The 15,109-nt window shown below is 47.3% G+C and overlaps 1 protein-coding gene across 1 annotated transcript in view; it reads right to left on the bottom strand.

The window, feature by feature from the left end:
* Nucleotides 1-12,172, bottom strand: part of LOC147020713 (AP-3 complex subunit beta-2-like) — an 87,037-nt gene extending 74,865 nt beyond the window's left edge. Inside the window, exons 1-9 of the mRNA XM_085896273.1 lie at nucleotides 11,985-12,172; nucleotides 10,691-10,766; nucleotides 10,509-10,583; nucleotides 6,597-6,692; nucleotides 6,260-6,420; nucleotides 5,289-5,355; nucleotides 4,758-4,940; nucleotides 3,967-4,134; nucleotides 3,747-3,844 (exon numbers count right to left, since the gene is read on the bottom strand). Coding sequence (XP_085752399.1) covers nucleotides 3,747-3,844; nucleotides 3,967-4,134; nucleotides 4,758-4,940; nucleotides 5,289-5,355; nucleotides 6,260-6,420; nucleotides 6,597-6,692; nucleotides 10,509-10,583; nucleotides 10,691-10,766; nucleotides 11,985-12,088 — 1,028 coding nt within the window. The 5' untranslated portion in view covers nucleotides 12,089-12,172. The remainder of the gene's footprint in view (nucleotides 1-3,746; nucleotides 3,845-3,966; nucleotides 4,135-4,757; nucleotides 4,941-5,288; nucleotides 5,356-6,259; nucleotides 6,421-6,596; nucleotides 6,693-10,508; nucleotides 10,584-10,690; nucleotides 10,767-11,984) is intronic.
* Nucleotides 12,173-15,109: the final 2,937 nt, after the last annotated feature.

Genomic DNA, 15,109 nt, shown 5'->3' with positions numbered 1-15,109 from the left:
GCACTGCACATGGAAAAAAAAAAACTACCTTGGGGTTCTGTCATGTTGTGCATGGAAATGTTTAATTCTTATAAATCATTTCTGTGTGATATTTGTGCATTTGTTTGTTACTCTTTCAGGGCCAAAACCATCACCGGGAAAAGCTCACCCAGCAAGGCAGTGCCAGGTAGCACCCACTAGTCATTATTTATAATTAGATTTCACCCACCACAAAGCCAAAGGCCACTTCAGGTGGGGGGGGCTACACAAAGGAAAGTATAGATATTAAGCAGAAAAGAGGAATCTATTGACATTCCTCTTGAATCGAGGTAGGTTGGGATCGAGTGGGAAGCAGGATGCAGATAAACTGTTCCAAAGTGATGCAGTGGGGGGGGGGGCGAAGAGAGAGAACAAAAGAAACCTACAATACCTCATAATCTTACTCCTTCAGACAGATGGAGTGTATGGATGGGAAGAAACTGCCAAAACGTGTCGAGCGACTGAAAGTATGCTCAAGTGGAACAACCTGTGAGAGACCCTCAGAATACATTCTGTGGAAATATCTGTAGAAAAGGCTCAAAGAAGCAACAGAGCAGCAGACTGAGAGAGGTTCCAGGGATGATGCCAACACGTCAATGGATTCTTTCAAGGAGAGATAGGTATCAGGCCAGAGCAAAGCACCAGCCCAAATATGGCAATAATACTCCATGACAGGTCATATCGTGGCCTTGTATAGATGGAGCATAGCAGCTTGAGGAAGGCTCGCCGAGCACAAAATAAGCAGCCAAGGAGCTGGGAGGCTCTTTTAGCTATCCCAGAGATGTACTTTTCCCAGCTTTTTCAGCTGATATGCAATCCTAGCAGACGGAAAACAGGAAGTTCCTGCAAGAGGTCTAATCCAGACAGGGTTGGAAAACAAGGTGATCTTGAACTAGACACAGGCAATAAGTGGGTCTTTTTGGTTGAAAGTAACAAGCCAGTCATTTCCCCCAATTGATCGCACTCTCCCGGTCCTGAATGAGAGTGGCACTGGCATGGACACGGGAAGGAGGCAAGGTTCCTGGGTAGGTAGTAAACAGTGTCGAGTCATCTGCGTAAATGCTTAACTGAGAAAGAATACAATCAGGCAGATCATTGAGATATATATATATATATATATATATATATATATATATATATATATATATATATATATATATATATATATATATATATATATATATATATATATATATATATATAGAACAATATTGGACCCAACACAGACAACTAAGGAACATCAGCATTCGCATTATGCACATAGTCGACTGTCCCTCATGTGCCACAGCGATTTGACGATTTGCAAGGAAGTCAGAAATTGTATCAAGCAATTTTCCAGAGATATCATTTTAGCATATGGATGAGGCCCTTGTGCCACACTTTGTCAAAAGCCTTCAAGATGTCGAGAGCAACAACCCTGGCTTATCCACGATGATCCAAAGCTCTATTGACATGCTCAGTGATTATGGATAGAACATCACCAGTAGACCTTGAATGTCGAAAGCCATACTGGACATGAGTAGTTGGGAGGTTGTGCATTTCCAGATGAGTCATGAATTTCCGTTTAATCAGGGATTCAAACAATTTGCTTATAATGGTTAGAAGGCTTATCAGCCGACAGTTAGAAGGATCAGATTTTTCACCAGAGCCTTTAAAGACAGGGACTACAGAAGCCCACTTTCAGCTCCGTGGAAACACAGACCGACAGACACAAGCGATACAATTATGAGAGAACAGAAGACGGTTGAGGTGAACACATCTTGAAAGCAATTGCAGGGATTCGATCTGGTTCAGTAGAGTTTGAGATGTCAAGCCCCTGAATAATCTTAGCAACTTTCCTGGGTGTGATGATGATAGTGGGAAGGACAAATAGGCAAGGGGTGTCTGTGTCTTCAAGTGTGGAGTTTGCAGCAAAATGCTCAGCAAAGATGTTGACTTTATCAATCAGAGAATAAAGCATTTCAGGGCCATTGAAGAGGACAGGAATGGATGATCGATGATGGTTGAGAATGCTATTAGCAATTCTCCAAAAATCTCAGGAACCAATCCGTTTATTTGAGATAGAATCACAAACAGATTCGGCATACAGTCGCTTCACATTCTCCAATACTCGATAGTGAAACAAGTGATGCGCCTCACTCGAGCCAACACGATGATCTGATTGAAAAAGTGATTGTGATGGGCTGGAACAAACAGAACAAGCTGGAGTGAACCTTGGCTGAGGGTGTGGTTTCACTTGGTATGTCCGAGAAGGGATAACGAGGTCCAGACCAACACTAATTCACCCAGTCACTTATTTGGCAGCTTCAGATGGGTTGCGACAAAGGATTGAGTCCCACTGAACACCGGCAAGAAAGGAACGCAAGGCATCCCAGTCAGACCTGTCATATTTTGAAGACAGTTTGATGGACAGGATGAACAACAGTTGATGGTGAGGAGTAATAAACCTGAACTTCGATGTTGACACGATCAGAGTTTCCTAAAGTGGGGGAGAATATAAAACCGAAATTACGTACAAAAAAAAAAAAAACCTTCATTTATTACGCAAATTGCTCATCTCATTATTTGGGCAGTGTATAGGCCACAGACCACTGCCACGTTCACTCCGAAAATAATAATAATAATAATAATAATAATAATAATAATAATAATAATAATAATAATAACAACCCAGGTTGTATTCATGAAGCAAAAAAAATCCCTACTGCTTATGTGCATATATAACTCAGATAATTCCAACTCGGCCATGCACTGACACCAGTAGGCTGCAGCCTATAAACGTTCAGAAGATGGTGGATGTATGATTGTTTTTTTCAGGTTACAATTGTGGGTGGAGTCAGGTCAGCAGTTCAACCAATGGGGTGAAGGCAGTCAGTCCTCACATACACCATAGCTCCATTATAGTCTGATGATGGAGAGGCGTTCCTGACAGCGTTACTTCTCACGCGCGATTGGTATATGAGGGCGTCATTGGGGTATTGGTAATAGCGTTAATAATAATAATAATAATAATAATAATAATAATAATAATAATAATATCGATGGTAAACATTATTTTGTGAATAATTATTTTTTTAATTATATATTGAACAGTATCTCTCTCTCGATCGAGTGCAGCCTGTGGCTGCTGGTTGTATCATTGGTTGGGACGCGGCTATGCCGCTGATGCAGTGTCCCCCTTACCAGTACACTGGTGCTCATTTTGCCGACCTCGGAAGGATGACAGGCTGAGTCAACCTCCTGGTGCATTTAATCCAGCGGCCAACGGGGCTTGAACTCAGGACCCAAGGATCCCAAGCCGCCACCCTAACCACTAAGCCAACACCAGGCTAGCATCAGTCTGTATTAACAAAAACATAAAATATGTACAAACATCAACAAAAATAATAATTACCGTTCCTCCTACATGGCAGCGGTGGGAAACGAGGTTGGAGGCTCAAAAGCAAAGGCATAAACAGCACTGATTGGCTCAGAGCATGTGCATACAGTACAAACAATGGTGGCGGGAGAGTTCACTCAGCAAGTGCTGCGTGTTGTGAATAGTCTTCATTTTCTATTTTGTAAGGATTTTCTCCAGGAGAAAGAGTTCTATAACGAATCAGCATTAAGCGAGGTGTACCTGTAATGTTAGATTGGAGCAAAAGCAGAGGGAAAGTAAAGCAGCTCTTGTCATGAAATTATGCAAATTACTTGAAAGAATATTTTTTGCTTTGTCCACGTTTCAATACCTGTGGCTACGTAGCAATCTGACGAGGGGTTTAGCGATGATTCCAAGCTCAGCTCTTGGGGCCAAGTGGAAGTACAGCTGAGCCACAGCCATGACGACCTGCAAAGCGGGAAGGGCCAAATATCAACCCCACGAACACCTCACCGACCACAACACCCTTCATCATCATCAAATGGGAACGAGTCGCATCGACCATTACACCGTTCTGTCAACAGACTCACTGCCGTGTTGCAACTCTGCAGCAATGGCTTGGTATTGCGTAGAAGCAAACGATGATCAGGATCCATAACATAAGCCTTGCGACGTGATGTTTGAGAGACTTCTTTAGTGTTTGTCTCCTCATCAGAGCCATAAAATGATTTCTCACCACCCCTATCCAGAAAAGCCTCCTGCAAAGAACAACGCAGTGTCCAGCTTCAAACAAAACATGTAGCAATATCCCCAAGATAGATATACAGTATAATATATATATAAATATATACACAAACAAACCGAATGGGCTACCGGCATACATTTTATTATTGCCATTCCAATGTTTGATAGGATGGAATGCTAATCTTCATAAAAGGTTATTGACGGTCTGCGTCGGTAGATAAGTTAACCAATGGATTTTATCAAATGAAAGCCTATCGTACAGTGCTAACGTTCCCACAGCCATTAAAACACGAATAACTTTCAGTTGATAAAGTCCAATATGGTGGCCTGGGACCTTCCAAAAAAAAAAACGGTTAATGAGCGACTCGGTGGTGAACCGTTTCACCACCGAGTTGCTCATAACGCCAAGACAACATCTGTTACATATGGGTCACGGTGTGGTACCCCTTGCTGAGAAACCAATAAATGCTAACGAATCGAGCAAGCCCATTGAACAAAATGTCACACCTTGCTCAGGTCCAGGCTATCACTTTATTAAGGGGTTCCATTCTCCCCCACAGTTAATAAAACATGACGATAACACGAGTTCGTGCACACAACATGCAAACCCACTTGAAGGGCACGAGGTTGAACTCACATTCTCATTTGGATTAAGGAACTGTGTACGGGCATAGCGGGTGAGCATATTGATGATGGCCACCTGCCCCCATTCCTCCACGTCCACGAGGAGGTTACACAGCTTGCGATAGTTCTTATGGATCAAATCAATTCGCTCGGGACACACCTGCTCAAAAGCCATGACCACACTACCTGCCACGAGCTGAAACAAATAAAAATGAACATGGAGGTGGGGGTGGGGTAATAAGAAAATGACAATGACGTCCTCATTGGGAGGGGTTTGCAAATATTGGATCGGTCAACAACCAGGTGTTCATTCCTGGTCTCATCACCAATTCAGTTCTGTTGTTGTAATAATAGAAATTAATTTACAGAATAAAACAAGTGATGCAATAATTATTTCCACTGTGTTATTTGTAATTAAATTATACTTTAAAAAAAAAGTGTAATTTTTTTTAAATTAAAATTAGTCATAAACACTATTCTTCTTAACGAGAGCGCACTGTATTGCATTATTGAACGTCTCGCATACAACAGAGAAATGACTTACCGTCGTTTTGTCCGACAGAAGTTTCTCAATGACTTCAATGAGCTGTTCTTTCTGATCCACATCAAGGCTAAAAGCAAGACAGGTCAAAGTATTACTCTTTGGGTTCTCGTGGCCAATGTAACTACAAATCTGAGAATAGATAAGCTTTTGTCACATTCATTGAAGCACAGGCCAAGGTAAACCGAAACCAGGTTTCTCAATAATGATTATTACAGGAGGTGGATGTAAATTGTATTCTGCAAAATGCAATGACAATGAAAAATTCATATGAAGTAGGCACGGACGTGCAACGCAAAACTTTTAAAACAATACCGCACAGTCATAACAAATTGGAAATTTTGTCAACATCACAATTGTCCTGCCATTCTCAGATGAAAATAAATAATAAATAATGTAATAGCAAGGCAACAAGGATGCTTGGATGTTGTTGTTGCATTATGAGTGATATTTATTCAGTTCCGCATTTACTTACTTCCCCACGCAAAACACGTGGGCCACGGCACTACAAAACATGAAATAACTAGAACGGCACTTGTTAGAGCACGTACCGCTCCGCCAGGCTGAACAGTTTATGTTTTGTATCCCACTGATAGGCCAGATCTCCATCCGGACCTCAACCAAAATCAAATCGGCTTGTTCTTTCATCGAATCAACTCATCCACCAAGTTTTGTCCGAATCCGCCCACAACTTTTTGAGATATCATGGTATATATCGTTTTTGACCCCAATATCTCAATGGTGAAGAATGATGAATCACTTTTTTTAAAAATTCTCGTATTCAGATCTGGATCTTCATCAAAATCTAATCAATTCGTCCTCGTCACACATCTAACCTGCCCACCAAGTTTCGGCCGAATCCTTTCATAATTTTTTGAGACATCGTGCTCACGAGCAGACAAACAAGTAAACAAGGGTGAATATATAACGCCCGTCAACCTTCAGTGGCGGAGGTAAAAAAAAAATGGCAGCACCTGAACAACTTGGGGATGGCATGGGCAGCAGTCTTGCGCACATACGGAGACATATCAGAGGCAGCCTCCTTGATTGACAGCATCATAATTGGTACAATGATGGGAACTCGAATGCTGGACAAAACCCTTAATGCGCTCGCACGGATCAGCTGGTTGGGGTCCTGTCCACAAAGGGAAGGATGCCATTTGTAAATGCAGCTGCTTCACCAAAGTGTGGGTTTACATTACCAAGTTGGTAGAGTTTCCAAACAAGTGAAGCCGAAGGAAATGTTCTCCAGGATCAAGATCATAAGGATGTGTGTACACAAAGCAATTAAAATAAAATATCACAATGGACCTTCAGAGCTCGCTGAAAGGTGCTGATGGAAAGCAGAGCCAGATCCTGCTGCTCCTCTGCATACCGTACAAGGTACACGTACACGAGCTTCTTCAACTGCACACATGGCAAAGCCAAGAAAACAAGCACCAAGGATGCTCACCAAGACACATCCGCACATTGATGGATCATCAACCTCACAATGAAAGAAACTCGCGAGCTCGACAGGCCTGGTGGCATCCTCCTGCATTGAAGTTCCTTTTAAGTAGGGTCCAGCAATATATCGATTATATCGGCACAATTTTTCATATCTATATGCCGGAAATGGAATTTTGAATATACTGGTATACTGGGAAAAAAAAAAAAATCAAAATGAAAAAACAAACAAACAAACAAAAAAACAACGGTACATCACCAACAAATCGAACAAAGGTGTTTACAATCTTAAAATACCGTACATGCTTTTAAAAGCTTTGATGCACTCGGCTACACTTGGAACAAAGGAACGTATGATGTCAAGACGTACCAGGAAATAGGTACAGTAGGTTTTAACCTTTAACCATCAGCACCTGTGCATCGTCCAATCAATCACGTTTTTCTTTCTCCTCATGGCTGTTTTGTGAGAGCAATTGCCCATTGGTTATTTTATATGAATCGGGTGTTTTAGAAAGCCTGTGCTGATCACCAGAAGAGCGATCCACAACAGTCATGCTGGCCTGTGCCAAATACCGGTACGGCGATCCACGATAGTCATGCCGGCCTGTGCTAGTCATTACTGTCATACTGGCCTGTGCTTGTCATTACCGTGCTAGTCATTACTGGCTCGTCATTACCGGCACGGTGGTCCGCAATGGTCATACTGGCCTGTGCCGATTACCAATACTGATCTCGCTTTAAAACAAAATCATTTTTAATACAAGTTGAAGTCTGAAGTAAAATGACTGTTCTCATTATGAGAGCAAAAAATCCCCATGTGGGAATACTTTGAGAAAAGTACTGTGTGTCCATTACGTATTTTTAAAACTTTTGGAATATATTTATATATTCCGATATTCCTGTATATTCCGTTTTGAGCCCACTGATATATCAATATCGGGAAAAAAAAAATATATATATATATTGTTGTAGATTTCTGCCCGCCAGCGTGCGGACAGCCGCTTTTAGTCGAATCGCGGCCGTACGCCCACCGGACGAGCAATCCAGTCGCAGCCTTCCGGATCAAACACCGGAATCCAACTACGGGTGTGTTTTTAATGCACACCACAGCCTTGTCAGTCCTCTACCCGCACGCTTCAGGATCCGATCGCCGAACTGTCGATTTACCTAATTATTCGTGCGGGAAGGCTACCGAGAGGTTGTACCTCAACGGGAGATGCTTGGAAATGAGCCACGTACGCAGCTCGCTCCGTTCTGCGAATACCGAGGGGTGTATTTATCGCGCAGCCCCGTCGGACCCGATCACTTTATCGGCTATTAAAAAGCCAGCTATATTCCGAACTCAATGATGGCAGTTCAATGAGGAATGGACGCGACGAACAGGTACATTGAGACAGGCACATTTATTTCCACACACGATGCAAGCAATGAAGAAACATACAAGCAGAATGCAAGGAATGAATGGGGGATGGGACGGCACACTAGCCGAAAGACCTGCAGCCGTATCTATTGATTATTCACATGCACTTGTACGGGTTTACTTATAGACGGCGCCACAAACACACACACAAACACCCAGAAAGAAATAAAAAGGAAAAACATGACCGAGTGGTGAGCTCCCCGAGCTCGTGTCCTCCACAATCCGGCTTCGCACACGATCCAAGGTGGCTCCGTCACGACCACCGACCCAGCCAGAGCGCCACCTCGCTCACGATCCGCCTCAGCTCAGAAAAGCCCTCTCACGCTCTCGTTCCGCCTCAGCTCACAAAGCTCCCTCTCCTTCTCGCGATTCTCCTCAGCACCAGCTCCCCCGCGCTCACGTTCCACCTCTTTATCACCAAGCCCCGCCCCCTTTTCACCTCCCGCCCCTCCTTCCAGCACGCGTGGGAAACTTCTCGAAGGAAGCGTTTTCCCACCAAATCGGGGACGGTCCCTTGCCGCTGTATTTGTCTTTTTCCACTCGAAGGGTGGAATCTCTCGTGTTGGCCGCGGAGACGTCATTTGTTCGGGGGAGGGGGGGAAGGGTCGTCTGCCTGCTTTCCCTCGACGACCCAGGCTTCTGGTAACCATTGCCGAGGTGGAAACGCGGTGGTGTGGTTGTGAAGGTTGTGGTTAACGTGGCATGGCTGGCGCTTTGTGGTGGTAGTAATGGTGGTGTGGCTGTTGTGGTTGGTGGCGCTTTGTGGTGGTAGTAAAAGAAAAACGGCTAACTCAAATATTCACAGCCCGGTTACACGAATAAATCCCTTCGACATCGGTGGGGAAATCTATTTGAACACACACTTATCGACATAACTGATCTAAGGACCTATATGGTGCGCTGTGAATTTCCACAACCGTAACAATATACACACACACACACACACACACACACACACACACACACACACACACACACACACACACACACACACACACACACACACACACACACACACACACACACACACACACACACACACACACCTGGTGTTGGCGCAGTGGTTAGGGCAGCGGCTTGGGATCCAAGAGGTCCTGAGTTCAAGCCCCGTTGGGCCACTGAATTAATACACCAGGGGGTTGACTCAGCCTGTCATCCTTCCGAGGTCGGCGAAATGAGTACCAGTGTACTGGGCCGGTGTATACCCCGGTTAAAATTAGGTGTACCTTATCCCTGTGTCGTAAGAGGCGACCAGGGTTGCGTCAGGAAGGGCATCCGGCGTAAAACATGTGCCAAATCACTATGCGGATCATACGGATGATCCGCTGTGGCGACCCCTAATGGGAGCAGCCGAAAGAAGATATATATATATATATATATATATATATATATATATATATATATATATATATATATATATATATATATATATATATATATATATATATATATATATATATATATATATATATATATATATATATATATATATATATATATATATATATATATATCGATACCGACAGAGCCGACTTTTAAGGGGGCTCATATTTTAGAGTGTCCACTGCGAGTCTGCGAGGTTGGCGATTTGAACTGACCACAGTCGAATCGTATCACTATTTTCTTTTAATGGTACGTGCTGCTTCCTTGCTTAATGCTCAGTATTTCAAAAGGACCGAGGATAAATAGCCATAGGTTGGCAACCAATGCACAGACGTGATGTGTCTAACAGCCTCCTCCCACGTTGAAGTTGCTTGTAAGGGAGCTATTATTAAATTTATGGCCTTTCAAGTAGCATTAAGAAAAAAAACCCAATTATTTATATTGATCATCGAGGAACGAAATGACAAAGGGAAGTAGGTTCACAAATTACCAAGAATATTGACAAAGTGGGGGGGGAGGGAGGGGGAAGACGAGTGCATGTGAGAGCTTGAAGTGGACGAGGAGACTACCCACAGGTGAAAACATGAGGTGGTGATGGATGAGCACATGTGAGAGACTGAAGTGGACGATGAGACTACCCACAGGTGAGAACATGAGGTGGTGATGGATGAGCACATGTGAGAGCTTGAAGTGGACGAGGAGACTACCCACAGGTGAAAACATGAGGTGGTGATGGATGAGCACATGTGAGAGCTTGAAGTGGACGAGGAGACTACCCACAGGTGAAAACATGAGGTGGTGATGGATGAGCACATGTGAGAGACTGAAGTGGACGAGGAGACTACCCACAGGTGAAAACATGAGGTGGTGATGGATGAGCACATTTGAGAAGACTGAAGTGCAGAGGGACGTGACTATGGACAAGTCGGGAGAAACCGAGACGGTTGGATAGTAAAATAAAAGCACCAACAAACCTCAATGTTCTTTGATGCAACATTCTTCACGACAGCAGGGAACAACTCAGAGGCATTTTTACCTCTTGCTACCATCTGAAAGTACAGATAATGTACATAACAATTAGATCCAAAAGGAATCTTTTGTCGACACCAGAGTACCTCCATGCAATGAGGAATGTATTTTGCAAGACGATCCTCACCGCGACGATTCTCTTCATTGCCTCCAGTTTCAAAGAGTCCTTGTTGCCATCCAGCATCTCCTTCAAATCCTCATGTCTGAAAATAAACAAACTCACGATTAGTGAGCATCGGAAGGGGTACAAGTTAGATGGATACTCAGGTCAGAGGTTACGGAGGGGGAACGGTCCCGGGGGTCGGAGGGGGGCGGTCCCGGGGGTCGGAGGGGGCGGTCCCGGGGGTCGGAGGGGGGCGGTCCCGGGGGTCGGAGGGGGCGGTCCCGGGGGTCGGAGGGGCGGTCCCGGGGTCGGAGGGGGGCGGTCCCGGGGTCGGAGGGGGCGGTCCCGGGGGTCGGAGGGGGCGGTCCCGGGGTCGGAGGGGGCGGTCCCGGGGTCGGAGGGGGGCGGTCCCGGGGGTCGGAGGGGGGCGGTCCCGGGGTCGGAGGGGGGCGGTCCCGGGGGTCGGAGGGGGGCGGTCCCGGGGGTCGGACTCGGGAGTCGGAGGGGGCGGTCCCGGGGGTCGGAGGGGACGGTCCCGGGGGTCGGAGGGGGACGGTCCCGGGGTCGGAGGGGGGACGGTCCCGGGGGTCGGAGGGGGACGGTCCCGGGGTCGGAGGGGGACGGTCCCGGGGTCGGAGGGGGACGGTCCCGGGGTCGGAGGGGCGGTCCCGGGGTCGGAGGGGGGCGGTCCCGGGGTCGGAGGGGGGCGGTCCCGGGGTCGGAGGGGGGCGGTCCCGGGGTCGGAGGGGGCGGTCCCGGGGGTCGGAGGGGCGGTCCCAGGGGTCGGAGGGGGCGGTCCCGGGGGTCGGAGGGGCGGTCCCGGGGTCGGAGGGGGGCGGTCCCGGGGTCGGAGGGGGGGCGGTCCCGGGGGTCGGAGGGGGCGGTCCCGGGGTCGGAGGGGGCGGTCCCGGGGGTCGGAGGGGGCGGTCCCGGGGTCGGAGGGGGCGGTCCCGGGGGTCGGAGGGGGGCGGTCCCGGGGGTCGGAGGGGGGCGGTCCCGGGGGTCGGAGGGGCGGTCCCGGGGTCGGAGGGGGCGGTCCCGGGGGTCGGAGGGGGGGCGGTCCCGGGGGTCGGAGGGGGGGCGGTCCCGGGGGTCGGAGGGGGGCGGTCCCGGGGGTCGGAGGGGGGGCGGACCCGGGGGTCAAAGAACTACACCACACCCAGCCGCATAATTCGGAAGACTGTATGTATATGATCCGGTTGGTAAAACGAATGAGCGAACAACCAGGCGTTATCTTCAGTAACATCATGATGTGCAGTGAATCGAACCGAGCGAAATACAAACAAAAACAAGGTAAATCCTGGTTCGGAGGACGAACCTCTTGAAATCACTTGAGAATATTCCGCCACTTGCGGGGTCCTGTCCACTCTCCGGTTCTCCTCCGGAGCCTTTATCATCGTTCAGAGCCATACTACTCGTCATGTCTGCGGCGATGGGAAACAACTTCCCGTTACGCCGTGAGAAAGATGCGGATGTCTCAACGTCTTACGTCAGCAATATGGCGGCGATTCAAGTCATTTCTATTCGTCCAACTTTCACAATGTGATGTAATTATTAAAAACGATGTTAATCTAAATTTTAATGATCCTTGTAGTCTGAAAATTTATAAAATTGCCAAATTCATTTGAGAAAGAGATTCGCAGCGGCCACAATCGAAATGCTGAAGGCACTGTCACCAACTGAACTGCCATGGCCGACATGCCGCGTAATAAAATATATTAACAATCCATCGCATAATTTTACCTTCAAAATATAAACATTGCTTCTCAGGTAAAATTGCATTGTACATACGAGCAACACTTTCTTCTTTCATGATTTTAATGACGATTTCAACAAACCATTATTTTATGCTTTACGTGCATCGACCAACCCGTGACGTATTTCGGAATGTGAAGAATCCCACCGATTGTGTGTGTGTGTGTGTGTGTGTGTGTGTGTGTGTGTGTGTGTGTGTGTGTGTGTGTGTGTGTGTGTGTGTGTGTGTGTGTGTGTGTGTGTGTGTGTGTGTGTGTGTGTATGTGTATGTGTGTGTATGTGTGTGTATGTGTGTGTATGTGTGTGTATGTATGTGTGTGTGTATGTGTGTGTGTATGTGTGTGTGTATGTGTGTGTGTGTGTGTGTGTGTGTGTGTGTGTGTGTGTGTGTGTGTGTGTATGTGTCTGTGTGTGTGTGTGTGTGTATGTGTGTGTGTATGTGTGTGTGTATGTGTGTGTATGTGTATGTGTATGTGTGTATGTGTGTATGTGTGAATGTGTGTATGTGTGTATGTGTGTGTGTGTGTGTGTGTGTGTGTGTGTGTGTGTGTGTGTGTGTGTGTGTGTGTGTGTGTGTGTGTGTGTGTGTGTGTGTGTGTGTGTGTGTGTGTGTGTGTGTGTGTGAGAGAGATACCAAAGAGGGAATGAAACATGGAATTGTAACCTCGGTTTGCATTTCCAACGACGTGAGCGGCGTGCTGTGTGCAACACAGCACACAACTGGTGGGAGGGAGTTCCAAGTCTCAAATAAAAATGTTTTGAGAACATTTATTTATTTTTTGTCGGCGACTAAACCGTCTCCCCCACCAGGTTTTCTGGTGAGGAGGGTGTTTGGATATGGACACCCAGCAGGATTAAAAACAAAACCTGTCAAAGGGTGGAGGAGCTCCTTGTGAGCCAACGGCCATCCATATCTAGTGCCCAACTGTGTCTGCGGACGTCTTCCTGCAGTTGGGTTACTTCTTATTAGGAGGTTGGTGGCAGGATTTGCATCCCGGCCACCGTAAAACCCTTCATTCCGCAAAACACAAAAACGCAAAAAAAATCTGAAAACCCACTCTGTGGGAGTACCTCCTGTGCAGCTTCCCTTCACAGGGCAGCTCACCGGATGACGGGATTGGGGCAAAGCCTTCGGGACCCCCAATCTTTGATGATAGGAGGGAAACCACGGGGTAACATCCCTGGGTCAGATTGCGGGAGAGTGTGTCGGAGTGGTGCTGAGGTGTCGTCCACCAGACGGCGGTCTCCTTGGGTTAACCTGAGGCGGTCCCTTCGGGTGGGTGCCTGGAATGTCCTATCCCTAAGAGAGGATGATCACCTGTCTCTGTTATCATCTGAGCTCAAGCGTTTGGACATCGGGATTGCAGCTCTCTCTGAGGTTCGGAGACCGGATTGCGGCGAGATAATGGTGGGTGGTTACACCTACTATTGGTCTGGTCGCTCTGATGGTTACCATACCCAAGGAGTTGCTGTAGCTGTGTCCAATAAGCTGACCCCAATGATAATTGAGGTAACACCGGTCAACGAGTGTATTATGAGATTAAGGATTCGTCACTCCTTAGGTGTCATTTCCCTGGTCTCTGTTTATGCTCCGACTGAGGCGAGTGATCTCACCGTGAAGGATGCATTCTACGCCACGCTCGAGTCTGTGGGTGATGAGTGCCCCAGACGAGATACACTTCTAGTCTTGGGGGATTTCAATGCATCGACTGGAACTGATAGGGATGGTTATGAGGTGTGTGTTGGTCCCCATGGGTCAGGAACTATGAACCAGAATAGCACTAAGTTCCTTGACTTTGCAAGAAGTCATGGACTTAGGGTGGCTGGTTCATGGTTTCAGCGCCCACAAGCTCATCGCTGGACTTGGTATTCCAACGCTGGCGGTGTGGCAAAGGAGATTGACCATGTCCTCATTGACGGTCGTTGGAGGATGATCCAGAACTGCAGGGTCTACCAGAGTGCTCAGTTCCTCAATACTGACCACAGGCTTGTTGTAGCAACTCCAAAGCTGCACCTTAAATCCTGGAGAATGGTACCATCCCAGCCGAGGCTGGATGTTGCCAAGCTCAGGGATGAGAGAGTAGCTGAGGAGTTTGCGAACAGGCTGTGGACACTTGGGGGGTCTGGGTGCTTTGGGGGGTCCTGAAGAGTTGTGGAGCGCCTTCAAGACCACCGTCCTTGATGTTGCCGGTGGATGCCTTGGAGCTCACCGCAGGGCAAAGAAGAATTTTGTCTCTCAAGGGACACTGGATACCATTGACTAGAGTCGCAGGGCCAGGCTGAATGGCAGAGCTGAGCTGAGGCGTAAAACTGTACGTGCACTGAGGGTGGACAAGGAGGTCTATGTGCGAGGAATCTGTGAGGGGGTAGAGCATCACCTGTGGACAGGTGATTCTTGTCCCGCTTACAGGGGAATTCGCGCATTACGTTCATCCAAGCCCATCCCTCGGAGCACTACAGTTCGAGCAGAGAGTGGTAGGCTCTTGACAGAGGAGTCTGAAGTGAAGGCCCGCTGGGCCGGTTACTTTGAGCAGTTGTACCAGGCTGATCCCCCAACTGTCGAGTTGGACATCAAGGGTGTTACAATCCCTGTTGCTGACCCTCGAATCAACTGTGGTCCACCTACGCTTGTGGAAACACGGGCTGCGGTGAACCAGTTGAAACGGGGCAAAGCTCCAGGGATCTGTG

The sequence above is a fragment of the Eptatretus burgeri genome, chromosome 9 (genome assembly GCF_056783735.1).
Source record: "Eptatretus burgeri isolate ZD-2024b chromosome 9, Ebu_testis_v1, whole genome shotgun sequence".
In the NCBI taxonomy this organism is placed as follows: Eukaryota; Metazoa; Chordata; class Myxini; order Myxiniformes; family Myxinidae; genus Eptatretus; species Eptatretus burgeri.
Note: the sequence above shows the minus strand (reverse complement) of the source record. Positions and strands in the feature narration are given on the sequence as shown.